The sequence below is a fragment of the Ammospiza caudacuta genome, chromosome 4 (assembly GCF_027887145.1).
Source record: "Ammospiza caudacuta isolate bAmmCau1 chromosome 4, bAmmCau1.pri, whole genome shotgun sequence".
Classification (NCBI taxonomy): Eukaryota; Metazoa; Chordata; class Aves; order Passeriformes; family Passerellidae; genus Ammospiza; species Ammospiza caudacuta.
The window spans coordinates 11,077,956-11,102,898 of NC_080596.1; the positions used below are offsets into that span (position 1 = coordinate 11,077,956).

The 24,943-nt window shown below is 40.5% G+C and overlaps 1 protein-coding gene across 1 annotated transcript; it reads left to right on the forward strand.

Annotated features, from left to right (window-relative positions):
- Nucleotides 1–9,288: 9,288 nt before the first annotated feature.
- LOC131556588 (cytochrome P450 2U1) lies at nucleotides 9,289–23,456 on the forward strand. The gene is made up of 5 exons (XM_058803294.1): nucleotides 9,289–9,727; nucleotides 14,997–15,629; nucleotides 18,834–18,995; nucleotides 19,958–20,125; nucleotides 20,527–23,456. The coding sequence occupies exons 1-5, from the start codon at nucleotides 9,289–9,291 to the stop codon at nucleotides 20,703–20,705; spliced, it is 1,581 nt and encodes a 526-aa protein (XP_058659277.1). The 3' UTR covers nucleotides 20,706–23,456.
- Nucleotides 23,457–24,943: the final 1,487 nt, after the last annotated feature.

The following is a 24,943-nucleotide window of genomic DNA, read 5'->3' on the forward strand; positions in this document are numbered from 1 at the left end:
TCATGCAGGATGAGGTGTTTGGGGTTTTCTACACTTATTCCTGTTTCAGAAGGAAAAAAATGTGAAAGTGATGAAATAGAACTAAGTAAAGACTCTGCTTTTGTTGGGCTGCATGAGCTTTTATTCTACTGCTAAATTTGATAGAGACTTCTGTTTTAGTACAACAGGAAAGTTTAAGTAGCAGCTCTAGCTCAAAATACTTGGTTCCTGTTCTGGCTCAGTCCTCCCTTAAGTACTTAATATTTATCCATTGTATGAAAGCTCTCAAAGGGATATTTGTGTGTTTAATCAGCAGAAAGCCCCAGTTTTCTATCCTCTCAATAGCTTTTAAGTGCTTTTACAAACTTGGATGGTATAGCTGTATTTGATGACTCTTTAGACCTATATGCAAGGTGATAAAATGGGGTAAGTAATGATATATTCTAGTTCTTACTGTTATAGTAATTTATCCAATATAAACCACAACTGCTGTGTAAAAAATTACTAATTGTAACATCTTGGTGATCATTATATACAAATACCACAAAGCTTAAAGTATAGTTTCATCATACAAAGCAAGAGATTGCAGTAGGTAAAAAGGAGAAACTTGGACTTCCCTTAGGAAGTAGGTAGGATGGGACCTACCATCAAGTGGTTGTTGTATTATTTGGTCTGTGTATTATGACATACTTTGCAGTGTGTCACTAATTTTTTTTTTCTAGTTACAGTAATATTTCTCAGATGTCACATGAGCTGCCCCTTTCCTGTGACTATAACATGCTTCTCTCGACTGAAGAGCATTTACATGTTGAACTTTACAGACACTTGGTAAAAAAACCCCACTACATTTGTGCATATCAGTATGATTTAAATGCCGATGGGCTTTCTTAAAATGCCTAACATAAATTTAAATCTGGATTTTAAATGTTAACTTGAGCATTTAAAGAAATGTGCTGCTAAGTGGTCATGCTACAGATGCTTACTCCTAATGCTAGAAATTGTTAACATCTACTTGAAAGCCCTGTAAATGGACGCCTTTTTCGGTACGTGCTTAGCACTCCCGTGTGGACACAAATGGTACTGTTAGTTATCTTTCACTGCTGTTTTCTTGAAAAGATCGCCACAGGTGGCGTAGTAGCAAAAATAGCTGTGCTAAACATTGCTATGAACCCTAGTACGGGATTTACTGCCCTCCTTAAAAAATCTGGTTGGGAGAAAAGGAAACGAAAGAAAGTTTATGTTAAAATACACTACCTTCGTGTGATAGAGAAATAAAGCTCAGCAACAGAGACAGAACTGGGAAGTCTTAAAAGAGATGAGAGACCATTCTCTTAATTGGATTATTGCAAATCTGCTTACTAGGGTCTTAAATCAGAATCTCTGTTCAATCTCTGGCTTTCTCTTATCAGTAGTATCTAGCTAGACAGTTTATCCTAAATTGTTTGGTACTAACCCAAATTCTTTTTCTCATTTCATTAGATGGAATGTTTTAGAGACAGATCCGTTAGCTTCAGTGCAAGATGGAGTCTTTCCCGTTAACTTTAAATTAACTATCTCGTGCCTCTATGTTACTTTTTATGTTTGCTTGCAGGATCTTTTTTCTTTGTTAGTGGGGTTTTGGATTTTGTGGTTTTGGTTTTGTTGGTTTGGTTTTTTTTTAATGCATAAACCTTGAATCTTAAAGATTCATGGGCTTGTTTTGAAAATGGGTCCAAGCTGCCATATGAACTGGAACCATTTTGCCTTACTGGCAGATGTAATAGTTGTAAAACTCCATTGTCATCTTGATATTTTCACAATATACATGTTTTGGACTTACCTAGAACTCTTTACATGGGCACACAAAATTAGAGTGATGCTATGAGATTGATTTTACAGTGCCTGGAATAGAACACTTCAATACAGAACTGTTCAACATCTTAAATTCAGTTAGAGAGAATAGGGATCTTAAAAGTAAATACTCCTATTAGGCATCATTCAAGTGGGTACTGCTGCTTAAGTACTCATTAAAAAAATATGCTAGCATGTCATTCAAGTAACTATGATGCTTCTTACAATCCAGAGAGTAGTGCTGAGAAACAAAGGCATTTTGCATGAAATTGAGCTTAAACTACACCTAACTTGTTAGAAGTGTAGGTTTAAATTGTGTAATAGTTCTGAAAAAAAAAACTATAAGGAAGTAGCAATATTAAGCACATCATTCTATGGTACAGCTGTGTGTCTGTGCTGGCTCTCATCCGTAACTTACAACATAAAAACAAAACCCAACCCAGTGATAAATGCTTGGAGATTAAAGTACTTAAATATTATTAGCAGTCTTTTATAAGTTGTTCCTACAAGCTGTCACTAATAGTTTCTAAAACAAGAACAAAGTGCTGCAATGCTTAAAACATACTGAAGCTTTTTTCTAGTTGGCTTCAGTTTCCATGGATTTAACCATAAGATTAAATCTTATTAACCTATAAAGCAGCACATGAGGATGTCAGGTTGGATACAGGTAGCTCATGTATTTCAAGGAAACTTTCCAGTTTTGAGCTCATCTTTCCTAACTCAACGCTCAATGCCTGAATGATTTTTAAAGATGAAGTAACAATACTGCGTAGTCTCTAATGTGTGTATGAAATACTGGTGTTGAGGATTCCTTCTTTCTACTGTAAGTCAGTGACTAAAAACCCACAAAGGTTTGAATTGCTTTCAGCGAAATTTTTTTAATTGCAAAGGACTTGGTGTTGAGCAAATAGCTAGCTGCTTTTTTTCTGTGGCACTTGGCTGTGTATTAACCTTTAAGATGCAAACTAGAAAGGAGGAGAAGGCAGACCACTTCTTATTGGGAGGAGCAGTGTGTTTGCTTTTTGAATCAAAATTATATTGGCTGCATGTTACATGCAGTCTTATCTGTACTACAGTTGAAAAAAGATGCTGTATTATACTGTTATAGTTAGTGTTTGCACTTTTTAAAATGATTCTGTAGTGGTTGACCCAGTCCTTTTGATCGCTGAGGAGTGAGTTTTTTTGTCTTTTACTTGCTGTCTGTATGGTGAAATGTAACTGGTTTTAGTTCTGGTAAATGTAAATGAAAAAATTGCAAATCTCTTGGATACAGTGCCTAAGGTGTCTGTGCATGGGTTTCTTCTAGGAGAAATATTCTTCTTTCAAGCTGTGCCTAAAAAATAATAATGTTAGCTCTTGCCTTTTCTCTCAGCAAAATATGATCTTTAAGAGGTTAGCATTTGTGACACTGCAAAGAATTACTACAGAAGACTCTTCTTTGTGCCAAATGAGTTCAATTTTTACAAAGTATCTTTGAACTACGTTTGAAGATGACTTTTGGGTTTTTTTTGCATTTTTTTTTTAATTTTTAATTAAGAGAAAAAGTAGTCAGAAATGAATCTGAAATAAAAGCATCTCAAGCAGTTGGGGTCAGGCACCATGCAGGCACATGGGTGTGGAAGGGGTTTCTCTGGGATAAGCAATACTGGATTCAGTACACAGCGGCTTCTCTAGGAAGGCAAACCAGGCTGTACTTGTACAGTACAGATGCCTGGGAGCATCTCTGTCTTTTTGAGCTTCTTTTGGACTGACAGTGCAGTGCTAAAGGTGACAATAGTTTAAAAAAGTGAAGGTCACTTACAAATCAAAACTATAAATGGGGCTGAAAAGGCAGATCTCTGTAAAACCACTTATCAGAAAGCTGCATTCCAATTCAATGGAGCATACAATTGGGTGTTACTTCAGGTGTGTGAGTTGCATTTAAGATGAGTGGGACTGTTTGCTTTCTACTTTTTTTTTTTTAATTAAAGGTGGCAGGTATGCTGAGAATACCAAGAGGAAATTTATCTCCCTGCTTACTTTTACCTCTGCCATTGAAGTGTTTGTGCGTGAACCTTAAACATTACTGAACTCCAACCCCTCTTTACATTTGGAGTAACTTAGCAGTGCTTTGTTACTTCTGTAAAAACTGGGTTTGCATTCCACTTGTTTCAGTTTGTTGCCATTCAAAATGCTGCTTATGCTGAAGCCTCCTGTCTAGCTACATCTGCTTCTACTGATTGTATTTTCTAAATGGCTCAATACAGAAGAGTAGAATTTACATTTGAGAAGGCTTTAGAATTAATCCTAAAGCCACAGACATTCTTGTCAGACACATCTTTGCGCAATTTGTACTTGATAATAATTTCAAGTTTTGAAACCTAACATGCTAGGACATAGTTCTTTTCCCTCAGGAATCAATTCTTGCTTCTTAAATGTTTAGCACATTTGTTTGTGTTTACTTTCGTGATTCAGGAGAGCATGTGTGAGATGTGAAAAAGTTTCTGCTAGTTTTTGAGGTCAGGGTTGTACCAAGGAACCTGAAAGTAAAAGCAGAAATAATGGTTTGATGCTTGTGGTTCTCATGCTTTCCATGTGACTTTGAAAACTCTCAAGACTTCCCTAAAAACAGCACAGGACCTCACTTTGGCTGCAACATGGTTTCATCCTTGTCAGCTGACAGCTTTTCTTGCAGGACTTCTCCTAGGCTGGATCCTAGGTATCCATAGCTCTTTATGTCAATTGCAGCTGTGTATCCAACCTTGGAAAAACTAGGCAAGAAAAGCCATTGGCTGCTGAGGAGCCCTCCAAGGTAGTATGAGAATGCTGTCATGTGTGCATGATAAGAATCTGATAAGGTGGCATTGTTTTGTAGCTTCAGGGTCCAGTTCTGCAAACACCATGCAGCAGACTACTGCAATAACAAACTGAGAAACCTTTGGTGCTCTAGTTTCTACTGATCTTTGCAAATTGGCTGTCATTTTCATAGAAATTCTTCACAATTAGCAAGAGTTGGCTTTTATGTTGTCAAACTTTCAGGATGACACTTTATAGCTGATACTTTGTCAGGTAACTGAGTGTTATGGTTTGCTGTATATGTGCAAGAGGTACTAGAGCTAGAGTTGTGGTTTGTGCTGCAATCTGTTCACTGTGTTAAAAGAACCCAAACCAAAACCAACTATTGCACTAGCTGTACTTTAAAGAAAAGCAATAATGGGAGCATCTTGTAGCTTTTCCCTCCAGAGGTGCTGTCTGTCATGGTCACTTCACTGTCTGTCACTTTACCAACTGTGAATTCGGTAAAACATGTTGAAGAAATTGTCCTATGTGTTTTACTTATTTACTTGGCACGTACAAGTTGAATTTTTTTATTGTCAGCCTGTGTACTAATTAATACAGGTGGACTATTTACATAACCACCCACATATTTAAAAATCTAAAACCTTATATCTATTTATGGTGCTAATAATCTCAAATATTATAAAGAGCTGTTATTCTCTTATTAAACATGAACACTAAGGAAAGCTGTTGTGACACCTTTCAATAAAATAAAATTTCTCTACATTTTAAGCCTGTTCCAAATGCTTTTTATATACATACAACACTTTTCTATTTCTGTTTTATATAAAAATGGCAAAAATACTATTTTAATGCAGGAAAACGTTAGGCGTGTATATCGTTCTAAATTACATGTCAAATTCTAAATTTTCATACATTTAGGATAGCTAATCTTCTGAAACTGTCTAAAATATAAGAATTTCACTAGGTAGGATGAAGGGACAGGCTGGCAGTTTAAATAAAATAATTCTCTGGCTTCATCATCACTGTTGAAGCCTTGGGGACAGAGGGAGAGGATGTGAAGAGGACTAAGCTTTATTAGGAGGTCACTGATTATATAGTGTAGATGTATATTTCACTAAAACTTTAAAAAAAACCCAAACAGCTTGTGATGGATATGACCATGTAGCTGTCTGAAGAGCAGAAGTGAAACAACATAATTGTCAAGGCAGGTCACAGTAGGACATTATAAAAACATGTGAAAGAACCTTAAACTAGATTGTTTTTAGGTAGTGAAACAGCAAAGTAATATTCTAGCTTTGTTTGAAAGCTTCACAAGCAACTTTTTCTTAATATGAAAAACTATCTTGTGCCTTCTGTTTGCAGAAGTTATTGTTGCCTTCCTCCCTGCCTTTGGTTGTGATTTTATTGTATATAATGGACAGCACACTTCCAGATCTTTCCAAGAGGCATTTTTAGGCAGCAGTACCTACACTTTCTATCCACAGAGAATACAGAGCCTTTAGTTCTTGTTAAAGGCCCTTACTTGTGAGCTTACAGTTGTGAAGTATCTGCCTGTGACAGGTGTGGAAATCCTGCTGGAGTCAGCTCTTAGATGAGCATGATGCCCTTAATACATCTGGACATGTGAACATGCAGAGTGGGTGCCATGCCCAGGTGGCACTGCAGCACACCCCTCTACTCTGAAAGGGTTGTACCCCACGCTGCTATGCTTCAAATACTAGAATAAATTCTCTTTTATCACTTCCACCTAGTACTTCAAGAAGTAAATGGGCTTCTCTGAGATCTATTTGATGGAACTTCTATATCAGTGCAAAGAATATTCCATGTTTAGAGTAACTTAATTTAAAGCAGAAACAAGCCCACCATCTAGGATGAAACCAGGGCTGGGTGGGGTTTTTGTTGTGCGAAGGTGGGTAGTCTAGTAACAATAGTCTGGATCGTCTTCCTACTTGTGTCCATGCCTGCTTTTATAGTAGGACCCTTGGAAAAGCCAAAGATTGAACAAAGTCATCCATAATAGTCCTAAGGCTCATTGAAATATAATTTTCCTATTGTAATTACTAGATGTTTCAGAGAAAATTTACTGTATTTTTTTAACTTACAAAAAAAGTGCAATACTTACAGAATATTAAGAGGCAAATGGCTGCATGTTTCAATGCCCTGCAAAAACAAAACCTTTATGAGCATGTGACATGCACTTCACCAATGTGGGGTTTCTTTAGCTTTAGCTGCTGTGTTACACAAACATGTTTCAGTGCATTAGTGTAACTCAGAACTTTCAAATACTTTCAATGTGCTTTTCACAAGGAGAGTGTTTTTTATGAATAAAGTGCCTGTGGAAGTAAAAATCCAAAAGTTGCGTGCAAGCTCAAATAAAGCATGTAAAACCACAGCCCATACTTGAAGAGAATGGGTGCTAAGTCAGCAGCTGCAGAGAACAGCTGGTCAACAGTCCTAAGCCTTGATGGGACTCAAAGATTAAGTTTGAGCAAAGAATATTATGTTGCTTTTGGGAGTTTACTGTGCTAATTAAACTTTCAATGTTTCTGCTTGGGCCTTAACTCTGTAACTTGGTTATCTTTAAGGAGAAATTAGTTCCTTTGAACTATTCTATTTTTAATGTTTTTTTCATGATAGTCTTTACTCTGCTGGGGATGTTTGTTTGCTTGTTATGTGGAGCTATTTTTTGACCTGTTAGAAGTGGAGTCACCAAATGCTTTGATTACTCAATTAGGGGTAAAAGAGTTTGAAGAATGGTGTTTTCTTAAGTGCAGAATTAAAGGGGGTGTATTTTTTATTACACTGATGCTAGGACTGAACAGGAAGGACTTCCATGGAAAGTACTATAGTGCTAAAACTTGTATATGTAGTTATTGGAGTATGCAGAATATTAGTAAAGTACTTGGATATGTTTTGCTATTAATTTCATGCTTTTAAAAGAGGCTATTTGGTTCTAATTTAAATTGGAGAAACTGATTTTAATGTTGCAACAGCTATTATGTTAACTTGAAATATCTACTGGTATGTTAGAGGAAAAGTAATATTTTATCACTTAGCATTTTGAAATTAATCACATTTTCTATCAAAATTAATGTGCAATTTAATCTCTGGACATCCTAGAATTGGCTATATGCCACTGAAACCAAACTTTCAGCTGCATACATAGGGAAGGAAGGCATTTTTTAAAACTAGTTCAGCTTCTTGACGAGACTGAGAAGGAAATGGGGCTAGATTACTCTTGTACAAAGAAAACAGACAAAAACAGTAATTTGTTTCAGCTGTGCTGAATACCTTAGCTTCTTATTTTTACACTACAGAATTTAAACTTTTCTGGAGACTCAGATATAAAATATCTTTAGTTCAGCTAAATTTTCATCTGTTTTTATATATTTTTTCTAATAGATGCATTTTATTTGTATACATTGTAATTAGCTGCTGAATTTTTTGCCAAATATGGAGAAAATAAAAGCTGAATTCTATTCTGCCAGTCTAAATCTGTTCTTAGTTTTTATCTTTTGTTCAGTTCATGGCTGGTAAAATGTCCACTTGCTGTTTAGATTAAAGAGACAGTTGCCTTAATTGCTCAGAGGAAAACTGACCTTGACTATTTAAAGCTTTATGTATTTCTGAAATTGCTGTAACTCCTGTATATTTGCAATAAAAACTTTTTAATGCAGTTCAGCCACTATTTTATGAGCAACTTGTCACTATCTTTACTGAATGTTCAACTGTTTAAGAAAATAGTTTGTTTAGCAAAACCCTTTTTATTGGGAAAGCTCCCTTTATTCTGTCCTTTGTTTTGTTTTTTGGGGATCACTTTATAGAGGGAGCACTGTGGGCAAAACATGAATACTTTTCTCTATTAGTGAGGGTATATCAAGAGCGCTTACTAAACCCACTGATATTGCAGTAAATTATTGGGAAGATCAGACAGTGGCAGTTTATGATGTCTAATTACCTCTTGGGGGTTAAATTTTATATTGCTGATCAGCTGGGAAGAGTGCACTCAGGTGTTTACTAGAGGGAGGGGGAAGTTACCCTCAACACCACTTCTGGGTGGGTGTGGGGGATTGGGGTGTTTGGGTGTGGTTTGGATTTTTGTGTCTGTGTTTGAGGTTTTTATTACTATTTTATTTGAGGGAAAGGAGGAGAGCTACATGTCTTTTTCCTCTAAAATTTAAGTGCCTCTCTTCGAAGCCTCACTGTGCTGTTTTACATTTGCTAAGCAGGGGACCTAAAGCTGGGATGTGGTTCTAGGTTCGTCCTTGGCTGTGGAAACAGAAAGTTTCGGTGTATTCCCTCGAACTGCCGGATTTTTGTGTTTGGGAACGGGGAAAAAGGATCCATCTGCATTTCCTTCCCTCCTAAACAGCTAAAAAAATAGACATTTGCCTAAGGAGCATTTGAAAGCAAGTCCTGCGGGGGGGTGGGGAGGAGCGCTCACTTTTGGTGTAATTGTTTTTTTGGGGTTTTTTCCCACGAGTAGGACAGCGGTTAATGTTCAACGCTTTACAAACCGGGGCTCTGCCGCGCCGTGCCGTGCGCGGGGGCGGTGTCGGGGCCGGGCCCGCTCCCCGCCCACAGGCCCGGCGGGCCGGGGTCAGGGCGCCGCCGGCCTCGCCTCCCGCCCGCCCCCGCCATCTTAAACCGCTACGCGCCTCCGGTGAGCCGAGGCCGGCGGTGCCGCTGCCCGCGGAGATGGCGGGGACGAGCACGGAAGCTCGGACGTGGCTGCTGCGGCCGCCCACGGCCACTGAGCTGCTGCTGGTGGGCCTGTGCTGGCTCGGCTGCTACTGGCTGCTGCGGCGCTGGCCGCGGGCGCTGTCGGGGCTGCCGCCGGGCCCCGCGCCCTGGCCGCTCGTGGGCAACTTCGCCTTCGCCCTTCTGCCGCCTCCGCTGCTGCGCAGGTGGGCGGTGGATGTGAAGGGCGACCGGCTCTCCCCCGCCTTCTCGCCCCACGTCTTCCTCACCGGCCTCACCAAGATGTACGGCAGCATCTTCCGGCTCTTCGTGGGCAGCCGCCCATTCATCATCCTCAACACTTTCGGGGCGGTGCGGGAGGCGCTGGTGCAGAAGGCGGAGGTGTTCAGCGACCGGCCCTCCGTGCCCATCGTCCTCATGATCACCCACCACAAGGGTAAGCGCCCGGGGCACCCCTAGACCCGCCCGGGCAGCTGCCGCACGCCCGGAGGTGGCCGGGCTGATGCTTGGGAGTGATGCGGAGCGGGGGCTGCTCGGGACCGGGGCTCCTCTTCCGAATTTATAAATAAGTCCCACGCATTGTGGACTGAACTGTTTGTTTGCTTTTTGCTCCTTGCCTGTGTCCCTCGCCGTGCTGCTGACAGAGAGAAACTCGCCCTGCCTTGAGGTGCAGCATCCCCGCGAAGTTCGCAGTGCGGTGCCGTGCACCACAGAGCGTCTCTGTGTGGCTGAAGTGCCCGGTGCCTTTAGCTCTGTGTGCAGTAACGGGACTGGGGAGCCTTTAGCTCTGTGTGCAGTAACGGGACTGGGGAGCCTTTAGCTCTGTGTGCAGTAACGGGACTGGGGAGCTGCTGGACTGCTTTAGACTGGAGAAGGGGAGGCTCAAGGGGAGGCCTTATCTCTCTCTCCAACTGCCTGCAAAGGGCTTGTAGCCAGGGCGGGGTTGGTCTCCTGGGTAATAAGGGATAGGACAAGAGGAAATGGCCTCAAGTTGCACCAGGGGAAGTTTAAGTTGGGCATTGGGAGGAATTTGTTCACAAAAAGGGTGGTTTGACAGTGGAATGGACTGCACAGGGGCATGGTGGAATCACCATCCCTGGAGGTGTTTATGGAAAAGCTGGATGTGGCACTCAGTGCCATGGTCCCATTCACAAGGTGGTGTTTGGTCATGGGTTGGAATCAATCTCCGAGGTGTGTTCCAGCCTCATTGTTTCTGTGGCTGCCATTTGTGCAGGGCTTTAAGGCACAGCTGGTCTGTCACCTTTCTGATTTTGGCTGTGTGAGGGGAAGAAATTTCAAGTACTTGGGCAGTGGTATGAAACTGAGCACTCCCCCAGCTCTTACCAAGGTAGCAGTGGCAGAGATCAGGCTTCTGCAGAGTCCCATGGCCGCGCACTCTGCGCTGCCTCTGTACAAGGTACTGTTGCTGAGATATTTGCAAATGTGTTATTCTGCTTGTCAAAACTTACTGAGCATGTTTGGGTTTGGTTGTCTTTTTTTTTTTTCTTTTTAAGTCCAAAGGAGAGTTACTAGTTTTTGTAGGAAAAAAGCATGAGGAGTTTAAACAGTGCTGACAATACTGCAGGTAGAATTTCTTCATGTTTAGTTTTTAGGTCATTACTGATCTCTGTGTTTATGGAAATATACTTACCTTTTTCAGTTTAGGAGGTGGACCCCAGAAGGCTTGTTAGTGTGCTAGCTTGTTGTGAGATGTAGTTTTTTTTTTTTTTTTCCAGGGCTAGGGAAATCTGGTTTTTAAGTGCATGAAACATTTTTCTTTTTTTTTTTTTTTTTTTTCCCCTATACCAGAATTGACCTAGTAAAGAGAAGAAAGTGAGGAACCTAGATCATGTTTATAAAAATGGCATCAGGTACCATTGCTGAAATCAGTTTAAAGAATAAAAAAAAGATGAATTGTGTTGTTTTAATGATATTGTTCCAAGACAGATCTTACTGGCAAGTTGTTATCGTGCGTGAGTATTTTTAGGTACAGTACTTCATGAAGAACTGGAGGAGGAAAGGGGAAGAGGAGTTAGATAATTTTAGCAGTGCTGCAAATCCACATGTTCAGGCTAGATTTTTTTTTCCCTTTAATGCTGTGAATTTCATATGTATCTTGTTCCTTATCAGATTTTTTGAATATGAAGAGTAGCCAGGGCAGCTGGCAGCTTCCACCAGTGGGTGCTCCAGGAGAGCTGGACGTAGCAGGAACCTGTTGTCCACAGCCAGAGCATGCTGCAGGCAAGCCCAGGGACAGTGCCTGTCTGTGTTGCGCTGTGGCAGGGACATTGTGTTGCTCTGGGTTTGGTTTTATCTGTAAGGTCACCATAGGCATGAGGACTGCAGCATCAGGGCTGCCCATAAAACATCCCCAGCTGTTCCAAGGTGCTCATGTTAGCAGCATGCTGGATTGCCCCAGATGCAGGAATATTGTAGAGTGAACCACAGGGCTGGTGTGTTCTGAGTGCACAAAGGGTGAATGTGGGCAGTGGGGCCACTGCCCCCCACAAGCTGGTTCTCCAAATGCCAGTGGAAGCTGCAGGTGCTGTCCCTGTGCTGCCTTGGGTTTGGTGGTGGCATGAGGAGATGACTGAGCCTCTGCCAGGCTGTGTTTGTGCTAACACAAAGTGTTGCTTTTTCCGTCTGTGGTTTGTGGGGGAGGCAGACAGGTTACAGCACTCAAACTGGAGGCCTCTTAAGATTGGTTTGGGTGATAATTTCAGGGGTTTGTGGGTGAGATGTTTCTGCAGCTCAGGACAGCAGCAGTTGTGTTGGTATGTCCTAGGAAAGGAAACAAGGGCAGGATGAGCCCTTACTCCTTCAGCTCTACCTCTCAGAATTTGGGTACTACAGCTCTGGGAGGTTTAGTGTCCATTTTGGGTTCCTGCATGTCCTTGGGTTCTTTGGGTTCCTTCATTCTCTAAGTGAGCTGTTGTGGTGAGAACTTAGAGACATTTTCTTGTGAGCTACATTTGCTGGTATAGTTTTGTCTTTACCTTGAGCTGCCCTGCCAGGTATGGAATGGAAGCTGTGTGGTTCTATTGCAGGTAAGATGAAAAGAAAGTGCGTGGGGGAGAGCAGGTAGAAGTATCAGAAATGGCAAATACTACATTTCAGCAACTTGATTAGCAAGTGAGGGAGGCCTTGGCTGGATAGGAAATGCCATAAGAACTTAAGGGAGAAGGTAGCAGTCAATTCTTAATTTTGAATTCATCATCACATATGTTTGCAGAAAGAGAAGTAGTAGACCGGGGAGAAACTAGACATTTCTGTGGTCTGATTTTAGTATTTTAGTTTTTTGTATTCTGTAGCTTCGAGTGGTAGCAAAGACTGAATCTGCAGAGTAGATGGAGTCAGAGGGGTTGTCTGCCTTTATAGCCCTGCCCTGTGCATATCCACATGTGGACATCTGGCAACACAGAATTTGAATGTTTTTAAATGTCATGAGTGCTGTGTTTGTCATTGTTCCCAGGACTGTAGCAGCACTAGAGCTAGCAGTAAAAAATGTGGGGGATGGAGGAGAGTAAGTAAGCCTTTGCTTCTTGTGAGGATTTTAATTTTTTTTTTTTTTTTTTTGTGTAAAAAGGGGGAATAAAATGAACTCTCTGGTTTTCTGAGTTCGTTGGTTATGTTGAAAGGGTTTCATTATCAGCTCATAGAAATTTGGCCTCTGTAGTGAGCATGAAGTCCTGGTTATTGTTGCTTCAGAGTTTATTATTGTATGGCCTTCAGGGTTTTTTTGTTGTTGTTTGTTTTGTTTTGCTTTAATTTCTTTACAGGGGAGGTTATTTTTGTTGTTTGTGGTTTTTTAAAGAGTAGAGATGTCTGTGCTGAGTAACTTGGCTTTTTAAGGCGGGCAGATTTTCTTTGAAATCAGCAAAGGACTGATTATTGTAGATTGCTAGGGATGCAGTTGAGAGTTTGCTTTCTTCTCTTTCCTCTGTTGTTCTGTCTTTATGCTCTTCTTTTTCCTTAATCTGTCTTCTATGTAATTATTTCCCAATTTACAAATGAGTTGTTAGTATTCTGCAGCAGTTTGGGGTTTGGGGACATCAGAAAACACCGATGCTCTCTGCTGATTGCTGGAGAGGCTCACTGTGTGTGAGGACATTTGTTGTTGGTGTCAGCTTTTCCGTGGGCCTAGGCAAGTCTCTTTTACATTCAAGACAATAGATCTGTTTTGTTTTATTGAAAGTATTTGGATCCTGAAACTAATTTTCCTAACCCCCCCCCCAAAAAAGGGAAGAGACTGTGGGTGCATAGTCTGTTTTAGAGATATTTGTTGTGGGATAGAAACAGTGATAATTTTGTTTTGTTCTAAGAAATCGATGTTTCTTTTGCAACCCAGCCACAAAGCCTGGAGACCCAGGGTTCTTGGTTCTTGGCCAAATTCAACCCAGGTTGGTTCTTGGCCAAATCCAGCCCCAAATACTCCCGTTTTTTCACTTAACCTACTTGAGGACACTAGTGCTAACAGGAAACAGTTGAGAGAGAAAATCTGGAAAGATTTTGGTTCTGTTTTTTTGAAGGGCCAGGAAGTGGACATTTGAATAGATTGCCTGAGGAATGTCTTCATGCAGAGAAGATGAAATTCAGCTGATTCTGAGCTTGTCCTGACTCTTCCTAATGTTCTTATTTAGGACGTTTGAAGCTAGGTCATGTGTTTGTATTCTTTGAGCATTAAGAACTTGGAACGTTAACTTGTAGTAGAAATGTAAGTAATGTTAAGTATTGAAACATGATGCATCTTCTAGTACTAATGTACTGCTTCTATTTTGTTATGACCATTTCTCTGTTTAAATTCAAGGTTAAGATTTGCAGTTGACAGATGAAGAACTGATGTTGCTTTTACAAAGTAACTTTTTGTTTCCAGAAAAAAAAATTTTTAAAAAGCGGTATCGTTTTACTAGAAGAACAAATCCAGAACTAGATCATGTTTGATGACTAAACTTCTCTGGTTAACCATGGAGTACATTAGAAATTGCAGGTTGTGTATTTGTTACCCTGTGGTGTCTTTGGTGTGGTCTTTTAATTCAACATAAGAGATGTTTCTGTTTGAAAGTGAGTAATTGGGATTTAATTTAGATGGTGTTTCTTAATGACTCAATCATCTAGAACAAGTGCCTGCAGGCATCAAAACTGTTGAGATGCCTATCAAGCAGGATTTTGCCAAGTGTCCCTGAACGTGCTTTCACCTTCCCAGTTTTCTTGCAGTGTGAGTATCCTGTATTTTTATTACAACTTAAAGATAAAGCTTGCTTGTAATAAACACACTGGCAAAAAGTTTGTATAACACGAAGGGGAAAAATGCAAATCAATTTGTGTTTTAATGTCTTCTGTTATGCCTTGCTGAAGAAGTTCATATCTCAGGATATTGGGGAGAAAAGGATGTATCTAACATATATCCCAGACTAACTGTTCCCTCTTCTCCATCTATTTGTTTCTTGCAAAGTCTAGTGAAACTAGTGATGTAACTAGTGATGTAACTTGGATATTTGTTTCAGTGATGAGGAAAAGGAGGGACAGGATTTCCAAAAGCTATGATAAAGAACCTTGTGTTTTTCCTTTAGCTCCTAGACAGGTGCTTGGGAGAGGTTTGCTGTGTATCATTTCCCTCTTTTCTGGCTCTTGGGTTGCAGGCATGGCTAACTATTTCTAATTGAAAGATGGGCATTTTGGTTTCAGTCTCTCCCTTTTTCTTTCAGGCGTTATTTTTGCGCCTTATGGCCCTGTGTGGAAGCAACAGAGGAAATTCTCTCTATCAACACTGCGTCATTTTGGAGTAGGGAGACACAGCTTAGAGCCTAAAATCATTGAGGAGCTGAACTTTGTAAAGGAGGAGATGCTGAAGCACGGCAAGGATTCATTTAATCCCTTCCCGATCATTCGCAACGCGGTGTCCAATGTTATCTGTTCCATGGCCTTTGGCAAGCGCTTTAACTACGAAGATGCTGAGTTCAAGATGATGCTGAAGAACATGGCCCGTGCCCTGGAGCTGAGTGTGAACAGCTACATGATCCTGGTCAACATCTGTCCCTGGCTCTACTACCTTCCCTTTGGGCCCTTCCGCGAGCTCCGGCAAACCGAGTTGGACATCACTGCTTTTCTGAAGAGAATAATTGCCCAGCACAGGGACACACTGGATGCAGCAAATCCCAGGGACTTCATTGATATGTATTTCATCCACGCTGAGGAAGAGAAGAACAACAAGGAGAGCAGTTTCAATGATGATTACCTGTTTTTTATCATCGGGGATCTCTTCATCGCCGGCACTGATACGACTTCCAACACATTGCTGTGGTGTCTGCTCTACATGTCTCTTTACCCTGAAGTACAAGGTGAGATTACTTTTATTGTAAGTGATTTATCCCAGACTGTAAAGCTCCAGATGGATGCTCAGAAACAGAAGCAAGCAGCAACAGCGAAGGAATCATTTGGAGAGCCAGCAGTTTGTGTTGTATGTGTGAATTGAAAGGCTGGTGTGTAATCAGGCATCTTCTATCCTGCTGTTCTATGATGATTTCTGGGTTAGTGCTATATATTAAGAGCTAAATAGCCCTTTAACCTGTGAATTTCTTCTGGTTTGGGACAACTTTATCTTTCCCAAGCAATTCCAGGGAACTTTAACATGTTTGAAAAAGTTTGGCAGTTGTGACATTCCAGGCTTGTAGTAGTGATAGAAGATGTGTGAAGACCATAGTGCTAAGGTCTGCTTTTATGGCTCCCTGAGCAGCGAGGTTCTTGGACCTGGCAGCAGAGTCTGGGGAAGTAAAACACCACCTGCTGTAGGGGAGGATCAAATCAGAAACAGCTTAAGCAAACTGGATTTGCACAAATGCACAGCACCAGCTGCCAGTGTTGTTAGAGGGCCTCTCCTCATCAGTGCTCAGGGCAGTTGGATGGGTTGCTGATGATGAGGGATGGGGGGACACAGACAGAGGCAGAACAAATTGGTCTTGTTCAGTGTTAGAGAAGGATGACTGAGGGGAAACCTTATGCTATCTACTACTGTCTGATGAAAAGATGTTAAGAAGATGGAGGCAGTCTCCTCTGAGGTGTGCTGTGGAGGGAAGGGAAGCAGTGGAAACAACCTTCTGTAAGAAAATTCTGATCAGATACCAGGAAAAGAAATTGCCCTGTCAGCGTGGCAAAGGAGTGACACAGATTGCCCTGAGAGTTAACAGAATCTCTGGTTTTGGAATTTTTCAAAACTAAGTGGGTCATGACCGGTGGTAGTCTCATCTACCCTGAGTTGGATCTGTTTGGAAAAATCTCTTCAAATAGGTCAAGATCACAGTTTATTGCACAAAGTCAAACAAACTGCAAAACAGGGAGAGAGTTCACTGGGGACAAATGTGAAGTAAACTTTTATTGCACAGGCTTATTCTTCTGTTTTAATGCTGTCTGTTATCACTGCTTGACTTGATATGCACTTACATGGATTATATACATTCTAAATTACACAAATGGAGTCCAGAAGAGATTTGTGTTTGTTTTTTTTTAACTTTTTTTCCTTCTGCCTGGTGCTGTATGTGTATGTGCTAGTCAATTTTCACTTTTCTGCTGATCTCTAACAATTTTATTACCTCTCTGCTTTCCCCTTATGTTGTGGCTCCTGTCAAGTAATCTAAATATGCTCAGTAGTTCAGACTGCATCACTTTTAATATCCCATTCCTTTTATCCTGATTGCCTTGGAGCTGTGTATGGGCCCCTTTTTTATTCCTGGAAATACATTTCTCTTAAATGTATTTCCTTCCTAGAGAAAATACTGGAATTATGTTTCCTTTAGAAGTAGCAAAAGTTGCTTGCAGTCATGGAAAGGAAACTAAGGGCTATCAGAGGAAAAAAAGTATTTTTCTCTGTGGAAAAAGGTTTTGCTTTTTACACGGAAATAGAGAATGATGTGGATGGACAATATGGTGAAGCCATGGGGAGTATTTGGTTTGTTCTGTTCCCTGACTTTGTTTTGGTCCTTGACTTCTGAAGATCATTGAGATTTTTAAAAATATGAAAAGTTGTGGAACAGTTCAAATAACATGCTCTTGCAGAGGCTGCTGGAGTTTACATTTTGCAGCTGAAAATGTGAGCAGCATTTTGGCTGCTCTCTGTGTAGTTCCTCATATTTTTAGAAACAATGAACAAATGAGTTCAGGATAAAGCACTGATGTGACATTCGGTATGAGACAGTCTCATTATATAGTTTTTTAATATTGAAAACTTTATTTATTTATTTATTTATATTACTGTGAACATACGTGCCTGAATATAGGGCTACGATAGGTCCCTAATAGAACGTAAAGAAAGAACTTTCTTCCCCACAAAGAAAGTACTGGAGAGTCACACCGTCAGCACGTCTCTTGCTGTATTTTTTGTGTTTTTCAATGTTCCTCATGCATGAGCTTTCCTTCTGGGGCAAACCCAGTAGGTGGCAGCAGCGGCTCCTCAGATGCAGTTCAGGCAGCAAGTGGGGATGCTGCTCGGGAAATGGAGAGGTTTTTTGCGTTGATTTATTTAATCTTGTATCACTGTTAAGGAGAGAAAAGAGCAAAAACTCAGAATATCAGCAGCCTAGTTGGAAAAGGCAAGTGGAACAACCACAAAGTATGCAGGATATAAAGGGTAAAAATAAAAGTTGACTTTTATTATTATTGAATAAAGGTTAGTTTTGAGGTCTCCTTCTCCAAGATTGTCTTTTGTGGTGTAGCCAGATTGTAAGTTACCTGCAAGAAAAGGCACATCATCCTGTATGTATGTTGGTGAAGCAAGTCCTGAATTTGGAAACTTCTGTGAAGAGAATTATTTGTATGCTGAGGCTTCAGCATACAAAGAAATGAAAGGGGCAAGGAAATAATCTGATCTTTTTTGCTCCTCATGAATGAGAAAGTTGATAAACTCATGAATTTTTTTGACTTTGCAGAAGGGCTGCAAGGGAAAGGAGCACTGCTGCAGCCTTTGGGGGAAATGGGAAATACCTGATTTTAGGTTCTGTGAATAGGAAGTAGGAAATGGCCTTAAGAAGTTAAATGACTTCAGTGCTTGCAGTAACAGCACCAGAATTCCTGCTCCAGAATGAAGTATCTAAAGCAACTGCATGAAAAACTTTCCCATCTCTTCATGCTCAGGCACACACTGCACACAGTTCTCTCACTGTTCAAGTTTTTAATTGCAGAGCAGAAGCTTGATCTTCCCATCGTTCAAATGACTGTATAATTAAACTCCTAAAGTAAGATTATGAATACATTTGGAGTAGCAGCAGGACTTTTCCTGTATTTTTCCAATACTGCAGTGCTAGCAATGTCTGTCAGCTCAGTAGCTTTACTCTTGACTCTTGTCAAGATTGTGCTTGGTTGTTTTCTCCTTGGCTGAGTCTGTTCCTAAGGCTAATGTTGGCATAGCTGTTTCAGCTAGGAATAACATCTTGAAGTAATTTTGAGAAATCTAAGTAAACAGTGAAGCAAGCACAGTCAGATGAAATTGAGATTATGTCTTCCCACATATTATGTCCTTTGACTTCTTTATTTTTCTTGCTCCCTTTGAATAGAGAAAGTTCATGCAGAAATTGAAGCAGTTCTGGGACGTGACAAAGTTCCCTCTCTTGCTCACAAGGCTCAAATGCCCTTCACAGAGGCAACCATTATGGAAGTGCAGAGGATGACTGCAGTTGTTCCCCTTTCCATTCCTCGAATGGCCTCAGAAACTGCTGGTAAGCATTTCTAGAGACTTGTTACTACAGCATTTCCTCTGGGGCTGAAGATGTGATGGGTTATCTAGTGATAATTTGCAAAGACCTCATTTACGTATTAGGCCTGTAAAACAAATATGTAAATGTCCTTTCTAGGAAGCAGGAGGCCTTGACATAGTTCTCTGTGTAAGCAGCATGTCTGACCTGACATCCAGCAGTTTTTCTAATCTCCAGTGATTTCTTCTCTGGGAGTCAGCATGTATTGACTAATGTGCTGAGTCCATAGCTGGCAGCTGAGACTGCAGCTTTGTACCTGAAGCAGCAGAGCTGTTCTTGGCATTCTGACACAGAGGTCTGAAAACATCAGTTTAGAGTGATTGGTTTGATAAAGGCTTACACCACTGACCTCCACACGTACAGAAAGCATTAAGAAATAGCACCTCCCAACTCAGCTATGTGTTTTCATAAACATAGCTGAGCCCTGGCCAAAGTCAGTGTGAGAGAGCAATACTCAGCTTTTAAACCTATTACTGAATTGATCAGCTTTTCTAAATGTTTTGATTTGCAGGGGAGTGAGGTGCAGCAAGCTGAAATGAGACTAGTAATTTCAAAACTCTTGTGTCACAACAGTTCAAAGTCCATCCTTTGACTGTGGTGGGGCTCTGTGACAGCACAGGAGCAGGAGGAAAGTGGGTCACAGTATTGGGGTGCTGCAGAGTGCATTTCTGACAACTGCTGCTTCCTTCTCTCTGCAGAAGCTGTTGGTGTAACTTGGTGTCTTTCCAGCTGCTCAGGCTTGTGTGATTCTGACTCAAGCAGGGTAGCAGAGATCACCTTTGCCTTCAGCTTTTGCTACATTTGCAGCCGACATCTAGGGATTGATACAATTTTTTGTGACATCCTCTTGTTGTCTTTTTACTGTTGTTTTTCCTATGTTTCCTTCTAGCAACTTGTCACATCTCTGTTTCTGCTTTTGTTTAAAGTGCTCCAGGGATATACTATTCCTAAGGGTAGTGTGATTGTGCCCAACCTGTGGTCAGTACACAGAGATCCAAACATTTGGGAGAAACCAGATGAATTTCAGCCGTCAAGATTTCTGGATGAAAATGGCCAGCTAATAAAGAAAGAGTCATTCATTCCTTTTGGAATGGGTAAGATAATCCACATGGAGTCATTAGCTGGGTGGGTGGTGGTGTTTCAAGTGTAGGGCATTGGGAGTGAGAGATGTAAAAGTTGTACATAGGACCAATTATAGAAATAGATTTATTATCCCAGTTGGTGTCTTGCAAAATGGTTTGGGTTCCTAAGAAGCCAGTCACTAGACAGGAATTATGAATTGTCCTTTGATACTACTTTTGCTTTGGATGTAAATGTTGTTAATATGAACTAGTACTGCTGAGCAAGGCTTAGACTCAAATACAGGGGGCCAGAGCTTCAGAGGTCATAGCTTAATAGTAGTTTGAGCCTTTTTTGGGCTGTGGTAGCACATGTGTGTTAACAAAGAGGTCAACTGTATAAAGCCAGTAATATTTCTCTTCTAATTGTTCTTTAGGTAAACGTGTGTGCATGGGAGAGCAGTTGGCAAAAATGGAGCTGTTCTTGATTTTTTCAAGTCTTATGCAAAGTTTTACCTTTATGTACCCTGAAAATGCTGCAAAGCCATCTATGGAGGGAAGGTTTGGTCTAACTTTAGCTCCATGTCCATTCAACATAATAGCTTTGAAGAAATGATGCAGTGTCAAAAAAGATTAAGCAAAGAAATACTGCACTTTTAAAATACACCTTTTTTTTTTCTCTTTTTTTCTTTCTTTTTTATTATTATTATTATTTCCAGCTTATTTTGTTACTTTCTTTCCAGAAAATAACCCCAACTGCTTAGGCCTTCCTAGTCAGTGAGAATGATCCATTTAGCCTTCTGGAAAGATTTTTTTTTGTCAGCTGTTGCATTCCACAAATGAACTGACAGCATAGTTTTTAATTTGATATTAAAACTTGGTGGGCTTAACCTCTGCCTATTATGGTCAGTTTGTCAAATGTTGATTATGGGAGAATGGTCCAAAACATTTGTTACTGTTCTGGCAAATAGTAATTGTGAAAAATTGTGAAAGCCACACATAAACATTTCATTTACCAAAGGAGTGAAGCACATCATGTAATATTAAAAATATTAATGAATTGTTAGCATTTTCTGTGAAAAGAAAGGTTATAACTGAGCTTAAATAATTACTTATACTTTTTGGAAATTACAAAATTCCATTACTTTTAACTTTGGAGGATTGTTTTTTGTAACTAACTTATAGGTGTAGTAGATGAGATCCAAATATCCTTGAGATTCAGGGCTCACTATAAAAAAGCAGGTACCAAGGTGGAAAAGCCAGGATTTGAGACCAAAGGAGTCCTTGACTATGCCATATTCTCAACATGGAATGAGTGTGCAGCATCAGGATGCAGATGTTTTATCTCAGAATACAAACAAGAGTGGAATTCTCTAACAAGGAACAGCAGAACTCCATTCTCTCTGGTGCCAAACATATTCAAGACATCTGTGCTGCCTCTGGCATTCATTGTTTACCTCATGGCAGCACTGGCTGCAGGCTGGATGGGACCAGCAGCAGCTCACTGGGGAAAGCACTACAGTCTGCAGTGTGTAGTCCTGAAGTCGGGGCTGGTGCTCAGGGTTTTCATCCACAGGCAGCGTGGACAGTACTTCCCTCTGGCTTTGGGAACTGGAGTCTTCAAATATGGCATCACTACAGCAGTACAGGTACTGCTTATGCATTTAGCAGGAACAGGAGGATGGGTCTCTCATTATTATCTTCCACATAGAGTAAAAGAATCTGTAGTTCATGCAGCATTAGTGTACCAGTACTTTTTCCACATACAGAATCTTAATACTCTTAACCACTGTCAAAACAGCTGCTGAGGAAACCTCATGTTAATTGTTTCAGAACAGGACACTCAGTCTTGCCTTGTATTTCAGACATGGAAAGTGATCTTTTGGGGGGCTATGTAACAACTAACCTTTAAATAGTTGTTCTTAATAATTCTTTAATCTCTTTACACTCCTTTTGATCTATCAGAATTTCATATCACATTAATTAAGTTATTACGTACTCTTCTAAAGACTTTTTTCCCCCTCACTGGAGATGTAGAGAATACTTGGAGTCCTCCTGATGTCAAGTTTCCAAGACTGGAATGTGAATTTGAATGTAATTTGGAATTGGGTATTCCATAGTAGAAACAAAACTTAAATTGTAGAAGAGACAACTTTTCAGCTTTAAATTAATGTCTGGTTTTGTCACTTTTAACCTTGAAGTTTTAAAAGCCAGGTAGTGCCTAACAAAGACTGTAAGATAGTTATTTTGCATTTAAATTAAGGTTTTCTGTTACCTGTTTTGAATAACAGAGTGCCTTAATTTTTGAATTATGTATTTGGTTGGTGAGGTATCCCACTCTTTCTGTGAGAACTTTCAATGCCTTTCAATTTAATTAGGTTAACTTTGGACTATATAGGCTTGTGGGTTTGGTTTTTTGGTATGAAGTTTTTGAAAACTTAGTACAATAAAAAGTTGATTTTGGTACCAAGGCTAGTGAACGTGCTCTAAAACCTGAGAGTACTTGAGAATTAAGCACTTTATTTAATTTAATTTTGTATTTTCCAATGAATAAATAGATTCTATAGGGTTGGGATATTTGTCTGGCAATCTTAAAATTATGCTTAATTGACAAGCTAAAATTAAGTGCTGATAATATTTATCTTTCTGTTGAAATGCCTCTTTAAACAACATAATGATGTTGGTGTGCAACTGATCACTTTTACAAAATACCTGTCCTTTTAATCAATGAAGACACATTTGAAAAGCACTTTAGTATTTTTTTACAGATGCCAAAGAAGATGCAATTCACATAATCCCCTGGTATGTGAAACTGTACATATTTGTGCTTGTTTTGCCTGCTGAGTTTAGTTTAAAATGTCACCTTTGAGAATATAGCCTTCTACAAATACTACTTTGAGAATGTGGGTTTTGGTGATACCTGTGATCAAATGCTGCAATGTGCCACATGCTAAAACTACTAACTGGAAATTCCAACCACTTCAAAGTGTGCTAGAATACAGGATGCTGTTGGAATAAATAAAGACAATAAACACCTTTCATACCTTCCAGGTGCATTGAAATTTTCACAGGATACCATAAAAGTAGCTAAACAATAGCGTAAAAGCAGCAAAATCTGTGGTTTTCAAAGTGTGTTGCCATCTTTGGCTGACTGTAAAGAGTGGTAGCAAAGTTGGTTTGTTTTTGTAAATGTATCCTCCCCCTCTCCTTTTTTTTAGCAGGGGAAGCATCTCAAATGCCTTGTTGAAAAATGTATGCCCAGATAAGTGGGTGACTGTTTCTGAAGGCTGCAAATATCTTTATTTCTAAAATTTCTTTGCTTCAATGTATTTTTATTTTGAATAAAGTAATTCCCAAGTGTTTCACAGCTTTGAAAAGTCATTTCAATGAGTTCCACTTACTGACTAAACTTGTGGTGTTTGGCATCTTACATCTTGCAGAAAAAGTTTCTGAGTGAGAAAATGTTAAAAATACTCTGGATGAGGAGTGAAGGAGGTGGGGAAACAAAGTGAAATTGGGAAAATAACATTGCCAGGCATGTTATGATCAAATGATAGAAAGAGATTTTAAAAAAACACTTAACTAGAATAGAAGAGGGAAGGGTAGGAGATAAGGAAGATAAAAAAGCAAATTAATTGTCAGCAGGAGGAGGTGTGCATTCTGCAGGAAAGGAAACCTGGGCAGAGAGGGAAAGGGGTGCCAAGAGGGAGCCTGGGGGAGCAGGCAAAGGGCCCCCAAGGGGTCTCAGGGGAAAGTGGGACATCCTTCCCTATGGAAGAGCAAGGGGCTGAGCAGGAGCCAGCTGAAGTGTTTGTGGGGAGGGGATGGGTATCAGCACTGGTGTTAACCAGGAGCTGTAGGTGGAAATCTTGTGTCTTATGCCCTGGAGTTAGGTTGCAGGTTACTTGGTATACTGCTATTTTTTGTTTGTTTGCTTGTTTTTAGGGGAAATTCATTAATTACCTCTCAGCTGTCATTTGTATAGACAAAGATCATTAAGGGTGAGTCTTTGGATAAAGCTGTTTCCACAGCCACTTCCTGCTCCTTGCCTAATCCGGGTGAAATTTTTTGCAGTAGGTTTGCGGTACAAAGTGCAGAGATATGAGAATACAACACTTTATTTGAATAAAACAAGTTGCTTAATGTTTATCCTGATGCTGACTCAAGTAGTAATTGCTGTGTTGTCAGCTGCTGCTGAAGTGCAAGTCTTTCTGGTGATAAATTAATTAGATGGGAATCAGGGCAGTCTGCATCTGCTATGATTCAGCTGTTAGTGTTAATAATGGAAGAATTTTTCTTGATTTTTTATTATATTTGTTTATTATGTATCTTGTGCTAGCCTGGAAAGAGCATCATCTTCTGTCAGGAAACTTTTGTTGTGGGGAGAGAGCTTTTATTGATGTGAATAGGAAGAAGATTGAGGTGCTGGAGCGTGTCCAGAGAAGGGCATGGAGGGTGGGGAGGGTCTGGGGCGCAGCTCCTGTGAGGAGCGGCTGAGGGAGCTGGGGCTGTTTAGCCTGGAGGAGAGGGGGCTCAGGGGAGACCTCATCGCTCTCTACAACTCCCTGACAGGAGGGCCAGCCAGGTGGGGGCAGACCTCTTCTCCCACACAACCAGTGACAGGATAAGAAGACACAGCCTTAAGCTGTACCGGGAGAGGTTTAGGTGAACTCTGTGTTCACAGAGAGGGTGGTTTGGCACTGGAATGGGCTGCCCGGGGAGCCGGTGGAGTCACCGTCACTGGAGGTGTTTAATGAAAGACTGGATGTGGTGCAGTTGACATGGTGGTGTTTGGTCATGGGTTGGACTCGATGGCCTCGGAGGTCTTTCCAGCTTCATTGACTCAGCGATTCA